This window comes from Etheostoma cragini, chromosome 6 (genome assembly GCF_013103735.1).
Source record: "Etheostoma cragini isolate CJK2018 chromosome 6, CSU_Ecrag_1.0, whole genome shotgun sequence".
NCBI classification, from domain to species: domain Eukaryota; kingdom Metazoa; phylum Chordata; class Actinopteri; order Perciformes; family Percidae; genus Etheostoma; species Etheostoma cragini.
The window spans coordinates 27,131,422-27,146,986 of record NC_048412.1 but is presented as its reverse complement, the minus strand read 5'-3'; the positions used below and the strand labels follow the sequence as shown (position 1 = coordinate 27,146,986).

The 15,565-nt window shown below is 40.5% G+C and overlaps 1 protein-coding gene and 2 non-coding genes across 5 annotated transcripts in view; all 3 read right to left on the bottom strand.

The window, feature by feature from the left end:
- bbs9 (Bardet-Biedl syndrome 9) overlaps positions 1-13,986 on the bottom strand; it is a 155,021-nt gene extending 141,035 nt beyond the window's left edge. For all 3 annotated transcript variants that reach the window (XM_034874432.1, XM_034874433.1, XM_034874434.1), the window contains exons 1-5: positions 13,854-13,986; positions 11,317-11,435; positions 10,087-10,237; positions 5,062-5,126; positions 4,766-4,879 (exon numbers count right to left, since the gene is read on the bottom strand). In XM_034874432.1, the coding sequence (XP_034730323.1) occupies positions 4,766-4,879; positions 5,062-5,126; positions 10,087-10,237; positions 11,317-11,428 (442 nt within the window). In that variant the 5' untranslated portion in view covers positions 11,429-11,435; positions 13,854-13,986. The remainder of the gene's footprint in view (positions 1-4,765; positions 4,880-5,061; positions 5,127-10,086; positions 10,238-11,316; positions 11,436-13,853) is intronic.
- Positions 13,987-14,738: 752 nt separating this feature from the next.
- On the bottom strand, positions 14,739-14,810 carry trnap-agg. Its single transcript has one exon. It is a non-coding gene; the product is annotated as a tRNA-Pro (tRNA).
- Positions 14,811-15,392: 582 nt separating this feature from the next.
- On the bottom strand, positions 15,393-15,464 carry trnap-agg. The gene has a single exon. It is a non-coding gene; the product is annotated as a tRNA-Pro (tRNA).
- Between the last annotated feature and the right edge of the window lie 101 nt (positions 15,465-15,565).

Here is a 15,565-nt window from a genome sequence, read left to right as displayed (position 1 = left end):
AGTGGAGTTTAGGGTGCCCGTTAACACGCTGTAAGACAACGTGTTTCTCGCTGCAGACAAACCCTGAATTGTGCTTAATACTGAAAATGAACCAACAGCAAATGTTGCAGGATCATGAGTGTCTATGTCTGTGTGTGTGTGTGTCTGTGTGTGTGTGTATGTGTGTTTGTGTTTGTGTGTGTGTGTGTGTATGTCAGTGTGCGTGTGTGTGATCTACTGCACCAGCTCCTTTTGTAAAAGCAACTTCACTTGGAGCGGATTTAGGCTGCCACAACAGTAATTTTTCCAAAAGGACAACATACTTCGTGACTCTGGCATGTTTTTATTTAATTGTTTTGTCAGGACTCCAAAAACAGCTGGATACCCGAGGAGTGGACATTCCTCCCAGACAACACACTTCAGCGCTAGGGTCAAAACGCCACCCACTCAGCCTGACACAGCGCTGTATCATCAATAATGAGAAAAGTGCTACATTAAGAAAATGAGAGCCAGACTGTGCCATAATATTAACTGTGCACGTGTAATTTCACTCGCCCAGGTATTACGTGTCAAAGAGCCCTGTATCAGAGCGACGCCGCTCAGACACAGAGGAGGAAACGGGCCAGTATTAGTATCATTAATAAGACATGTTGAACAAGCACACAGAGCAGCCAACAAAGCACAGAGGCTGGCCGCACACTGCAGTGGGCAGAGCCTCGCTTCCGTCTGTGTATGAGAGAGAGAGAAAGCGTGTGTGTGTGAGACAGAGAAAGTGTGTGGGTACATTTGAAGGTGCCCAAGCACACTTGTGTGCAAATTTATTTTGTTGTGTACATGTGTCTCTGTGTGTGATTATGTGTGTATTGTATATCTACATATGTGTCGGGCCAAAGATTAAAAAGGGCAGTCCAGGCTCAGAGAGCAAGATAGAGAGAGAGAGAGAGAGAGAGAGAGAATGTGTGTGTGTGTGTGTGTGTGTGTGTGTGTGTGTGTGTGTGTGTGTGTGTGTGTGTGTGTGTGGCCTAAATATGACCCAAACCCCAAAGCCAGCCCAGCTATTAGAGCAGTATTAGTACAGAGCTGCTATTACAGCGCCTGCAGCATTGCTAAATGGCTGCCATTATAGACCTACACAGTTACATGTCAGAGAGCACACACACACACACACACACACACACACACACACACACACACACACACACACACACACACACACAGTCTGGCCTCAGAGCTCCGGTCATCACTCTATATGTGAATATCTATATGTCTGTACCTGTTTGTAAATGAGTGTGCACTTTTGCAAGTGTCTGCAAATTACGAGTGTGTGTGAGTGTGCTCCAGCAAATCAACTGTGAGATCAGCTCCATTCCATGTAAACCGTGTGAAACAGCGAGTGAAACAATAAGCAGCTTCCTTGCCTCAAACGACTCCTATGACCTTAAGAATGATGAGACAATAGAAGCAACCACTTCTGTATTCATGATGTTACAAATTAACTGTGTATCTATGACAGTCGAAACAAGGAAATGAAGATTGTTCAAATATCACAAGAGCATGCTTATAACTCGTTTTTAGGACAGGAAGCAGGAAAAGGTATGAGTTAAAGCAATTGTTGCAAGATATTACTAGAATAGGATACAAGAAAAAAATAAATTCTGGTAATTGACCATTTTTCTGCATTGTTTTTCCTGATATTTAGTTGAGTTAAACCATGGTAAGTGCAAGTAAGCAATTATAGTAAATGAAAATCAAATTCAACATCAATGCTAGATTAATTAAATACATGCAGAGTGAACAATTTTAAATCTTGTAACTGAAATTCAATCTGTGATTTGTTGCTGTTACGTCAGTAAAAAAGAAATTATAAGGGAACAGCCTGGATTATTAAAACCTAAAGTTTCAATTAAAATAAATGTTTTGTGTTTTAAATATCCTGATGTAGGTTTTCCTTGCAACAAGCTCAGTGATTTAGCAGCATTGTCTACCTTAGCAGGTAGCTGCGGTAGACAATAAATCTCTGCCAGATCCAGGGGTGCTGTTCTGCAGTTGAACTCTGACCCCCTCTTGTGAGGTGGTTAAACAGGGAATTTCCCTGCAAGAGGCAATACAGAATCCCATTGACATAGTTTAGGGACAGCAAATACAAGGTCTGCACTGCCACCTAGTGCTGACAACAGAGAGGAGCATAAGGAGTTGGGATGACAGGACAGGACAGGACAGCACAGGACAGCACAGGACAGGACACGACACGACACGACAAGACAAGACACGACAAGACAAGACAAGACAAGACAAGACATGACAAGACAGGACAGGAGACTGTGCAAATGTATTAGTTAGGTGTGAGAAAATACTGTAAACTAAGGATGTTTTCAAAAATATAAACAATGATTGTTTAATTCTTATCAATTTTAAAAATGTAAAATCTAAATCACATCAATAGTTGGTGTTACGACCCTTTGCCTTCAAACCAGCATCAATTCTTTAAGGTACAAAAGTTGGGCAACGCTGAGGATCGTAGATGCAGTGGTTGGCCAAAGAAACTTAGTGCAGCAGAACTGTCGGAAACCAGCGGGACCCAGGAACACCCATCTGCTGTCTGGAGAAGTCTGGCCAGAAGTGGTCTTCATGGAAGAGTTGCAGCCAAAAAGCCGTACCTCCGACATGGAAACAAGGCCAAGAGACTCAAATATGCACGAAAACATAGGAACTGGGGTGCAGAAAAATGGCAATAGGTACTCTGGACTGATGGGTCAATATTTGAAATATTTGGCTGTGGCAGAAGGCAGTTTGTTCGCCGAAGGGCTGGCGAGCGCTACAATAAAGAGTGTCTGCAGGCAAGAGGGATGCATGGTGGTGGTTCCTTGCAAGTTTGGGGCTGCATTTCTGCAAATGGAGTTGGAGATTTGGTCAGGATTAATGGTGTCCTCAGCGCTGAGAAATACAGGCAGATACTTATCCATCATGCCATGCCATCAGGGAAGCGTATAATATAACCCCACAGAGCCCTGATCTCAACATCATCGAGCGTGTCTGGGATTACATGAAGCGAGAGAAGGATTTGAGGAAGCCTACACCCATAGAAGATCTGTGGTTAGTTCTCCAAGATGTTTGGAACAACCTACCAGCCGAGTTCCAGTGTGTGCAAGTGTACCGAGAAGAAGTGACGCTGTCATGAAGTCAAAGGGTGGTCACACAAAATATTGATTTGATTAAGATTCCTCTTCTTTAAATTCACTGCAATCTTTTGATTAATGAAAATGAACTATAATTACTTCCATTTTTGAAAGCATTCTTAGTTTCCAGCATTTGATTTTTGTACCTTACCTAAAACTTTTGCACAGTGCTTTATGTGTTCGGAACAAAGACTGCTTGTGTGTGTTTGTTGGAGAGAGAGACACTGAGCACGAGAGCCCGCATGACATCTTCTAAACCTGCTGTCCCGTGTGGTACTACCAGAAAACCGCACGTGGAAAGTCACAGATCTACTTACAGGTTCATGGAACGCACCACGCACGTGCATTCACATCAGCCATGGTCTTGGTTTTAATAAGCCCACGCTGTTCTATCAATCAAACACACACAGACTGAATAAACATGGAATGGAGGGTCCATCATGCCAGGCCACAGAGTCTGGTATTTTACACACACACACACACACACACACACACACACACACACACACACACACACACACACACACACACACACACACACACACACACACACACACACACACACACACACACACACACACACACACACACACACACACACACACACACACACACACACACACACACACACACACACACACACACACACACACACAAACACACACAAACACACACCTTGACAATGAAGCCTTTATGTGGAAATGCCATTTTCTCTTCTTTAAAAGGGGGTTCCCAGTGTGTTTTTTCTTGGATGCTGACTACTCAAGGGCTTTCCCCTACTTGGTTTTTCCAAAAGCTCAATTGACTGGAGAGAGTGCAGCCACGTGACCTCTCTCTCTCTCTCGCTCTTTCCATCCCTTGCTTTTCTTCGAGATTTTTATAGTTTTATGCATTTGTCCGGTGCTGCCAATTACCACGTTTGCCAAGGCACATGACTAGATGTTCAGTCAAACTGCATGCACGCACAAGCACACACACACACACACACACACACACACACACACACACACACACAAACACACACACGTCTGTACTTGCATACTTAAGGCGCTGACACACCAACTCGATTATCAAGCATTGGACAGTCTGGCGAGGTCGGAGTTTGTTTGGTGTGTTCTGTCAGTCGGAGGAGCCATAGACATTTATTTTGGCTGTCACATGTTGAATTGGAAGGCGGGCACTTAGTTGGACTGACTGCCTCCTTCAGTTGGTCAACAGTCTTTTCTGCTGATGGTCGGTCGACATTCACTGGCCTCTAACACCAACCTTAAACATCACAACTAAATGTCTATCCCTAACCCTTGCCCTAAACTGAACATAAACCTAAATCTCTCTCACCCTAAACCACGTCTTAAGCCTCAAACAGCGCTTTGACGTGAGGACCAGCCAAACTGTCTTTTTACTTCACAAAAATATCCTCACTGCCAAGGTTTAAAACTCAAAATCCTCACAAAGATAGAGGGACATTACAACAATGTGCACACAGACACACAGCCTGGCTTCTACAAGCCACTTTTCCTGGTGGATATAAAGTGTTGATTTTTGTACATGATCTGTGTGTGTGTTGGTGTGTTTTGTGACTTAATGCCACTGCTGTCAGAAAGTCGTACCTGTGACCCCTCCAAAGGTGCCGTAGGTCATGTTGCAGGCTGTTCTCTGCAGATTGTGTTCATAAACCAACTTTAGCTGGTACTGGTCACCGTGCTCCACGTTCCCTGCGGTGCCTGCATGCACATACGCAAAGATCAGGAAAGAAATCTAATCTGTGTTTGTTTTTGAAGGGGAAAGTTGTTAATTTGTCACAAAACAACTGTTCAACGCTCATTCAAAGTGGGATGAGATGCAAAGAACACAACAGAGGAAGCATTTAAAGGTTTACATTTACGTTTGTGTGCATGTGTGTTACCTGAAACAGAGAAGACTGACAACTTCCTGGGGTGAAGAACGGCCAGATGAAGAAGTTCTGAACACCTAAAAAGAGGAGAAAAAAAGATGCACTGTTACACAACAGTCATAATAAAATCACAATCAGAATTATCATTGACAACGGTAAAGCTGATGGTGCTACGACAACCAACTATGTTAACTAACTAACCAAGTATGTTGGATACAAACTTTCAGAAAATGCAGTTCCAGTTGTGAAAAGAAGTTGTGAAGATATGACAGCTCCAACACAGTGTACTTAATGACTGATAACAGATAATGAAATGTTCATCTAACACAGCATTCTTTTTCCAAACAACCCATTAAGATTATTTTGGACGATTTCCCTATCCTAAGTCCACACAGAATTAGGGATGGGCAATATATTGATATAATGTTGATATCACGATATGACACTAGATATCGTCTTAGATTATGGATATTATAATATGACGTGATGTCTTTTTTCCTGGTTTTAAAGGCTGCATTAGAGTCAACCTTTACCCACTTAGTCTTTATATCCATATTTCTGATGATTGTTAATCTGAAATCTCATTGTGTGAATAACATGTTAAAGTATCAATTGTCTTCTTCTATGTATTTGATGCTGGTTTGCTGTGGCTGTTAATATCAATCATATGGATTTTATATTGCTACTTTTGGTGTGTGTTTCTTTGTTTTGTGTAAAAAGATAAACTGATGCAGTTGTGGGAAAATATGTTCTACAAGGTAAGTACAGGTAAGAAAGTAAGAAGTGTTTGTATAGGTAATGTTGAGGTAACATGCAACTCAATGTAAGGAGATGGACAGGACAAAAAGAGACACTGGATTTAAAACATAAAAATACCGAAACAACTAGAATATCTTAACGTAGAGTATGGAAATACAAGCTTTTTTGTTGTACACAACAAACAAAAGCACCAATTGTCAACCCTGCAATATCGCTGCAATATTCAAATACAGGTATTTGACCAAAGAATATTTTGATATTTGATTAACTCCACATGTATAACTTTTATTGGGGTGGTGATGGGGCAGTGGATATGACATGCCTTTGGTGTGGGAGATCTGAGTTGGATTCCCACTGTGATACATCAACCAATGTGGCCAATGTTGGATAAAAAGCTTCATAGTTATAGTATAATACTAAGCACCAACAGACATTGTTGGCCGTATAATTTGGCTGCATCGGGACGTCAAGGTCAGCTGCAGAGCCCATGGAGCTGGTGAAGAATCAGTGACTTGCATTCAGGACAGATGCTTCCTGCCAATGTGGTAGAACCCGTGTTCTCATACCTTAAAAATAATTACTGCAACAGCTGGTGGATCTTTTTTAAAAACATTGGTTTTGGTTGGGGTGTAGATAATGGTCTCAGTGATGCTGATCCTACATGTTCACTTATTTACTTTACCACAAGCCCACAGAGAAGGAATCTGTCCACTTTTTGGACCGAGAACAACTGCTGTAATGTTTGTGGAGCGAAGAACAACAAGGGAGGAGAAACTGGATCCCACAAGTCTTCTTTCTTCTGTGGAAAACCACTCAAGTCAGTGCTGAAACAAAACCTTTCACCATCTGCCCACCTTGGTCTGCCCTGACACTATTTACAACGTGTTTCACTGTTGAGGGCAAGCCTCCCAAATGCCCACCCGTCCCTGAAGAATGCAGTGCAGAAAAACCGCACGTAACTAAACACGACGTCTTCCAAACAGACTGATTTAGTTGGATTCCACTTCCAGCGTGATGACGTGGGAAGCCTTCGAGGCAAACCACCAGAGCTTTTTACCAGAGATATCGCGTTCTGGAAGGTTCATGTGGCCCCACAGTAAGACTATCGGAGGTAGCGTTCAGATCAATGGCTGCAGTAAGACTGCCAGGGTAAGGAGTTCGAATCCTTCTGTAGTTTAATAGATAAGAAGAGTCTGGGGAAGATGCTTTGCACTGTCTGGTCAATGGGTGCTCATCCTGCTCAATTATAATTTTTATGTTAAATTCTTCTGTCGCCTCTAATGGGTGTTCAGACCAAAAACATTCTGCGCTACAAACATGTAAGGGCTTTTATTGGGAGGGGCATGTTGTCCTGGTTTGGGAAATTGCTAATTGAGTTTGGAGGCTTATTAAACGCGCCAACACTGCACATCCGGTTGTTTTCCTGTGAGGATGGTTTTTACAATTCTGGGAAGTCATCACAATGACAACTATTTTATTCCCTGTTACAACAATTGCCAAATAAAAAGCTGAATTATACGGTTTACATTAAAAAGTATGAAGCGCCTTGCAGGATGACGGTGCATTGTTGTGCAGCAAAAGGTTCAACTATTTTGACATTTCTTTGTGACCTCATTGAAATAGATGGGGAAGGCTATGTCTCTGTCATCGTCATCTATGTGCCATTTCAGTCTATTGCCATAGCAACGAAAGACACGCAAATTTGTTGCATGTAGCTTTGAAATTGATTACATTACTGTCGCAGTGTAGATTGTTAGTTGTACAAAAGGTACAAGTTTCCTGCACCTTTATACATTTCACCCTTTAATAAAACATTCAGCAAAAATGAAGATACCAGTGTGATAACTATAAGTGCCAAAACATTTGTCTATGCTTGCCCTAAATGTTTGCTACCTTGAAGATCAGAGCAAGGCACAAACACTGTTAAGATCAGAAGTTCTCTTCTGCTGAGAATGAGTGATGCTAGTAATGCTTTGGGTTAAATTATTTTTTACAAAAAAGGTTTTTTTGTAAAAAGAGCACACGGTTCATTGCGTTCCATTTCCTGCTCAGCTAAGTATAAAGTGGATACTATTGGAACCGTCCACTAAGGGACATATCACCACTATCCTGTCATCCCACATCATTCCTTTCCTCCCGCCATCCTTCCTCTTGCCCACTTTCAAATACTTTTGGCTGTCAGGGGTCACTTAATCATCTTCACTCAAAAACAAGTCATTTTCACTGGAGGCATTTGCACATTTTTACTTGAACTCAACTAAGGGTTGTCAGCTCTCAAGATCCAATTATGCAGTGCAATAACAAAGCAGGATGGGGCTCTTGGGTTCCGGCAGCTATGCTTGCAACTCAGTGGTTAACCTGACATTATAAGCACAACTACGTTTGGGTCGCCGGGTGACTGATAGATCATGGTAAATCATCACGAGGGAGAGAAACTCTTGACATGTTGGTTTTGGGTTAGCATGCATCCCAAGGGACTAAAAAGACATGTTAATGTCGTGGTAAGCAAAAGCAGGGATAGGTTTTTTTTAATGAATGAAAAAGCATTGTGATGAGTTATGAATGGGTGTTTCTGCCTGGCAGTTTAAAGTGAGGCTTTATTATAAGCTGCACTATGAATGCTTATAATTCCCAGAAAGTTGAGACAGAAAAAGACCGGTGACTCTTTCCCAGGCAGCAGCACACATGTGTAACATAAACAGAGATATTGCTGTCAGGGTGGCCACAGTGAACATAGTAGCGGTCCTGTAATCTAAAGTCCAATGGTTTAGTTCTCGAGGAAGCCAGTATGTCCATCACGCGCTCTGTATCCCCTCCAACAATGACCTCTGACTTACTTACTTACTTACTAAGAAGGAGCCATTTCAAAATATAAGCATCAACTAAATACATACAATGCAAATGTAGAGTTTGTTACGTAATTAAATGCGTCATTGAACTTTATTCTCATTTGACGTAACATCTAGATATTAGGCGTTTAGCTGATGCTCTTATTCTGACTGATTGCAATAGTTAAATTAAACTAACAATTAAATTCCAATGGCCCAAACATTAACAGTAAGAAGTGCAGTAAGAAGACAATATTCATGCAAATACCAATCACAAAAAATAATTACAGTTGGAGTAATTGAGCAAGGAAAAACATGATATCATTGTAAATTGTTTTTTGAGTTTGCCTATTTTTTATATTAATACTATTCATCAAGTGATGGATAAGTACTCTGCAGTAGTTGCAGCCCTTTGCTTTGGTGACCACAATCTCTTTGTGTCTTTAGAGTGTAAACCGTTGTATGTCACTATGAGGTAGAGCACTGAATTCGTGACACCGTGATTACGTTTTCTTCCCGGCAAAGGGTGTGCGGCTAAGGCCAATTTAACCTACAAAACATCACCACAGGTGAAGGCCTCACAGACAGGAAGGGGAGGAAGCCAAGAGCAGCAGAGAGAGATTAGTAACACCATCAACAATCCTGCTGTTAGAGCACCAGTCTGTGGTGACCTGATTTATCAGGAGTGGCACCATGTTAGCAACCGTGAAACCAAAAGTGGAAGCAATAGTGCCCATTAGTGTCCAAATACTAACATGTCGTTTTTCATCTAGCTGGCTGAACTCATAAAAACTTAAACATTTTGACACAACGTCCTATCCATGGAAACAAAAAGCATTGACATTAAACATCCACTGCAAATCACAATCTTGTGATCATGTTTAGTGAATTTTCATATATCAGACGTAAAACAGAGTTGTGCAGAGTTGTGCATTATTAAAAATGTGGGTCAGTGCAATATAGGGTGGTGTTATATGGGTCAGTGCAATATCAGGTTAGACAGGGCATGTGCAAAATTGTGGTTTGTGTAATATAGTCAATGTTTTTTTTGTCTCTATATGTCCTTTGTTCTCCATTCTTCTTGTTACTGTCTGTTCTGACACGATGTGATCACTGTTCTTGTCTTTGTTTCTCTGTATATAGCCTGTGTATAGTGTATTTGTATTGTAACCTGCCAGGGGGTCTGCAGATGGAAATTAGCCTAAGGCTACAATCTGGCATATTAACATTTGTGAAAATGTTCATTAATATGTATTGTCCCCTTTTGTTTTTTTCAAATAAAAAAAAGAATTAAAAAAAAAGAATGAAATGTTCAATCTGACTATTAATCATGTTGTCAAATTAAACGTGACATTTTGTCAAAGTAATGTAGAGAAAAAACATAAGAGCCTACAATCCACCACGGCCGTTTTAACCCATATGGTGACCCAGATTTGTGAGATCTACTTACGACACAAACTTGCCCACTTCCACCTGGATGATGGCATTTTGGAGCTGGACTTCAAGAAGCAGGGCCTCGACCAGAGCTCCCTCGCTGGTCTTGTAGGCATGTGGGGAGAATATCCTCAGCATCCCCATGTAGCTTCCCACCACCACCTTGTCTACAAAGTATTAAACACAGAGGAGGACAATTGATACAAGAAGGGTGTTCAATGAATCCCACATTCACACAGAGAATGGAATAGAGTTTTGTTATATCTATTTGTTTTACCCAGGAGTTGTCTACATTTTGGCTACTACAGTAGGTTTGCACACTGACCCTTCATGTCGTTAGGCAGCAACCTGAACGTATGTACAGGTTCATGGTTTAAAAGAAACCCATTACATGGCATTACATTCAACTGGTAGACGCTTTTGTGCAAAGTGCATTCAATCTCCAGTCAAAAGGTAAATGTCATCAAAAAATGGTCCACTTTAGCGGAAATTGGCTAAAAAACTGTTGATTTTCAGATTAGAATAAGTGGGAAAAACAATGCAGGTTAATAAAAGCCCAGTACAGATATTTTCTTGGAAACATACATTATTATATGCATTTTGTATGTATGCACAACCCCATTAACTACAAGCAACACAAACATTTAACTCTGTATGTGTATCCACAACGATTCGAATCTAAACCGATTACAGATGCATCTCGATGCAACAATTCTTCTTCTGTTCAGTCATGGCTCAGTCATGTTAAAAGGTGGATAACTGGCTTCTTAGAACATGAACCATGTGGTGGTCAGATGTAATGAGATAAAGTAGACAAGCAGCCTATATGTGTTTTTCCTTATTATTTTATTTATGTCTTATTAGATCATTTGTATGTACTGTATACACAAAACATTTTGGGCCATTTTTGTGTGTTTTTTTCTGCACTCTTGCCTAAACGCTGAGTTGTTGTCCATTATCCCGTCCTCTTTCAGTCACTCTGTTTTCCGATTTGAACTTGTCTGGAGACAGTAACTTTTAAATAAAAATCAACACATTTAAAAATAAATGATTAACTTATCTGCATTGAGCATCAAATCGTTCTAGAGAGAAACGCGATGCATCTAAGAGTCGATTATTTCTCCCACCCCTAATCCACACAGAAGCAGTAAGGTGAAAGAGGTGTTAGAAGAGGGACAAACAACAATGTCTAAACCTGTATGCTGTGTGCTGGTTGGTGCGTTGCTTTTTCTGACTACACACTGACCATGTTCGGTGCCACTGTTGTCCACGTCGCCGACACAGAGGCATCCCTGGTCGAACTCCTCCCCCTCGCCAAGCGTTGCTGACCACCAATCACGGGCCTTGAAGAGAGACATGCTGCCTCTGATTGGACAAAGAGAGAAGGACAGCGGAGAGAAAGTGTTAGATTAATTGGTCAATATTGTCGATATAAGATATTAGTTTAGTGTCACAAAGGAGAAAAGAAACTAGAAAATAAAGACATTTAAATAGAAGAAATCAGATTTTCCTTTTTTTTACTTTAAATTTAAAAAAATGACTCAAACCAATTCATCAATTATCAAAGTAGTTGACCATTAATTTAATAGCTGATAACTAATTAGTTAGCCTATTTGATTATTTATTGCACCTCCATTCTGCTGTCAAAGTGAAGTACACATATCTTGTATATAAATACAGTCGTTTTAATTCATAATGTGTAGCACTACATTTAGGATAAACTTCTGAATGACAAATATATAAACAAAGAAAGACAAAGATCTTTTTTTTTTTTTTTTTACTTTAAGCTCACAATATTATCTCCTGTTCATTGAGCAGCCCCAGTTAAGTATTTGGGCGGTCAGGCACCTTGCTCTAGTCTAGGGCAAGCATTACTTTTTCACTGGCACAGGATCACACCACCAACCCATGAGTCGTTGGCATGGTGACAGCTTGGACCACTGTCCACTGCCTGCTAGCCCAAGAGGCCCTCAGTGCACCATACTGACACCTGCAGCCAATGGCAGACCTGAATATCTATCACATGACCCCAGGATTCTGCATATGGGACTAGGTGGGGAATGAAGAGGGGAGGGAAGGGAAGAGAAGGGGGGGGGGGGCAAGCAGCTTTTCTACTTGCTAAGTGCTGAGCAGGTGGAACGGGCAGCTTATCCAGAGAGGGAATCTATCTCTAGTACACTGCACTCCTGACCTTAACGGGTGTTAACGCAACATTACACCTCCTACTGCTAAGATATTTAATAAGTCATGTTTAAAAGGCTCTGGCTGGGAAGGAAGTCCGGAGATTTTTTATTTTTTTTAAATACTAAACCTAAACATTATTACACGAATAAAAATTAAATCAAATAGCAAACATTTGCTACATTAGCAAGAAAGAAAGAGCAGATTTTCCCCGTGATGATACAGTATTGGTAGCAATGACCGCAGCGATAGGGGAAGGAGACCCTAATGCTCCGGCCCTACTTACGTATTATTACAGCTACTTTATTTCTAAAAAGCTCAATGAGCCTCCTGTGACTGTCTGCTTGGCTTGTTGCTTTGCTGACATCCCCTTAGCACAACCTGTTGTATTTCCCCTGCACGTTTTTACAACTTATTATACTTTTGTTTTAAATATAGTAGAAAATACAATTTAGCTGTAACATGTGCCTCAGCTTGTCTGATGATTTCTACAAGCATGAAGCTCGTAGATAATGATAATTAATTCCACTAAGAGGAGAATTTTGTCTATGTTTTTGTTATCTGACCACATTCCTGAATAAAAAACATGGGTCGATGGGGGGGGGGGGGGGGGGGGGGGGGGGGGGGGGGATACTGTACATGTTCAGGCCCCTGTGATGGAGAGCATGCCCAGCTCTCTGCAGGCTCTGGGGATGCTACAACGCCGTTTTATGGCAAAGCAAGTTCCCACAGGTTAGATTGGATGGTAATAAGAAGTCAAACTGGAGCTGTCTGCTTCTGCTGGGATATTTAACTAAGTATTTCATTTGGGGATGAACTGGCTTTTTACTGATATTTATGATTAAACAGGCTATATAGGAATATACTGAGAAAATTGAAAAATATATTACTATATTATGTGTGAAATTAACTTTTTATTCAACTTGTGAAAGCAATACTCCAACCTATCTATCTATCTATCTATCTATCTATCTATCTATCTAGTACTGCATGTTTACAAAGTACACGGCTCCTATCATGTGCTTTGCTATTTAATTACATGTTTTGCTCCTGTTATTCAGTGAGAAAACGGACTTTCTGTCTACTTTGTAGTATTTAATATGTGTATAACACTGCACAAAACATGTTAAGAGTAAGGAGTATTTGTACTTCAGTTAAAAGACTCAGCACAGAGTCAGTTCAACACACAAGGAAGAAAGAGAGATATTAACGCGTTCGGTTAATTAATTGAATTTCAACTTTGTGTAGCTAGCTACTCTTGGGCTTTAATGGAAAAAAAGCAACACCTTTGAGTTTATTGATTAATAAGTTAACCATGAGGACTCATGTTGTAGTTCTATACGAGTGAGCCACAAAAAAAGGTAAAGTAGAATTATTATACACCCCCTTTAGGAGTTGTTTATCCTGCACAGGTAAATTAGGTCGCAGCTAGGCTGTACTAACTTTAGCTTAGCCGGCTAATTAGCTAACGTTAGCGTTAGCTCTCCAAGTTACCTGGAAACCAACGACAGCTAGCAGGTCAAGAACAGTGTCGCTGCCGTTGACACATCGTAACCGCTAATTACAAAACATATTCAGCTTTGTTACAGAGTTTTTTCTTACCTTTAAGTAGTCGAGCCAGTCCGTAAAAGACGATGGTTTGGTACTCTTGGTTCACACAAAAATCACATTTTTCACCCTCTTGCTTGCAGCCATCGTCCTGTTGTCATGGCACTGACGCTTAACGGAAAAGCCGAGCTGTGGTGCGCAGGACCGGATATAGATGTGTTGCCGGGAAAATGAGTTTTTTTTTGTGTGATTTAATAATTAGGACTTCTTTGATAACAGTTGCTGATATTTTTTTTTATTAAACATGATATAAAGCCATATAATCAACTCCTTAAAAATGCATGATGATAATTATTTAAGAAAGATTACAGTGTTATTAAACTTGTAAAAGTGATGATAACCAAATACATTGAATAGCCACAGCATGTGTGGAAATACATCACAGCCTATGAACTATATGGAATAAAAGTGCATGGCAAAATAAATGATCCTATCATATACTATTATGTAACACATAGCCTATGGCTTATTGCCCTGTAAATAACAAAGCTGTAATAGTAAATGGTGGTATGTGTGTTTTATTGCATTTCCATATATGCAGTGTGCTCTAGTCCATGATACAGAGAGTTTATATTCTAATTACACTGTACATGTAAAAGTCCAACGAGAAATAAGAGATGAAAATTAGCAATAAACTCATCAGCACATGAGGTTCATACTCTGTTTTGGAACTTTGATCTTAAAACTAAACTGAATGCAAAATCAATTTAATTTAATGTTAAATGTAAACAAGATATACAACTTTGTAACAACATAGAAGAAAGGGCTAAAACTGGACAATTGTTAACGTCTGTTGAATGTGCATTTAGGATGTTGTTCAGCATTGATTTACTTCTTATCTGGTTGAGTCTTATCTTGCTCTGGATTTGGAAAAGTTCAGGGCTCGTCCGGGATTTGAACCCGGGACCTCTCGCACCCTAAGCGAGAATCATACCCCTAGACCAACGAGCCACCTGAAGATACTCTTTGACCATGTGTTCGTGTCTTTACTGTACATGCCACGTTACATGGACACTTGCTATTTTTTTCCATATGTCACCACTCCAGATTTTCTGGGGACTGAGCGCCATCTTCAGGCGCTTTAATGAACTGCAAAAGACTCAAACCCTACCAACTCCACATCAAATCTTCTTTTTTCTCAGCAGAGGCCAACAAGGAGGTCAACAAATATACTCTCAAATACTGTCTTCAGTATTTGTCAACCAGATAACCTCAAGAGTGCCTTCCTTCATGACATACTGTATGAATGGAAAAGTGTAATTGATTTTCATGACTACATTGGATAGATGGGATGTTAATCTGGAGCTGTCATTTATTTAAGAACTAACTATCTTAGAAAACTGGCACAGCAATTGCACTGTAGTCTTTTATAGAATGATGTTGTGTACTGTAGACTAAAATGTGAAAATCTTTAACTTCCAATTTCCGGCGAGCGAAACTAACAAGTAAACTATGCTTTGATGAATAGTTGGTATTAACAGAAGTGATGCTCTTCTTTCAGACCCATGTGAAGGTTAAATTTTGGCAAAACGAGGGCTCGTCCGGGATTTGAACCCGGGACCTCTCGCACCCTAAGCGAGAATCATACCCCTAGACCAACGAGCCATATAGCAATGGCTTTACCCGACAGCTTTTGGATTTACAAGATGCCACGTTGACCAAACTTTTGTCTTCTGCTCCTATATTTCTCCAGATGTACTTCTTGT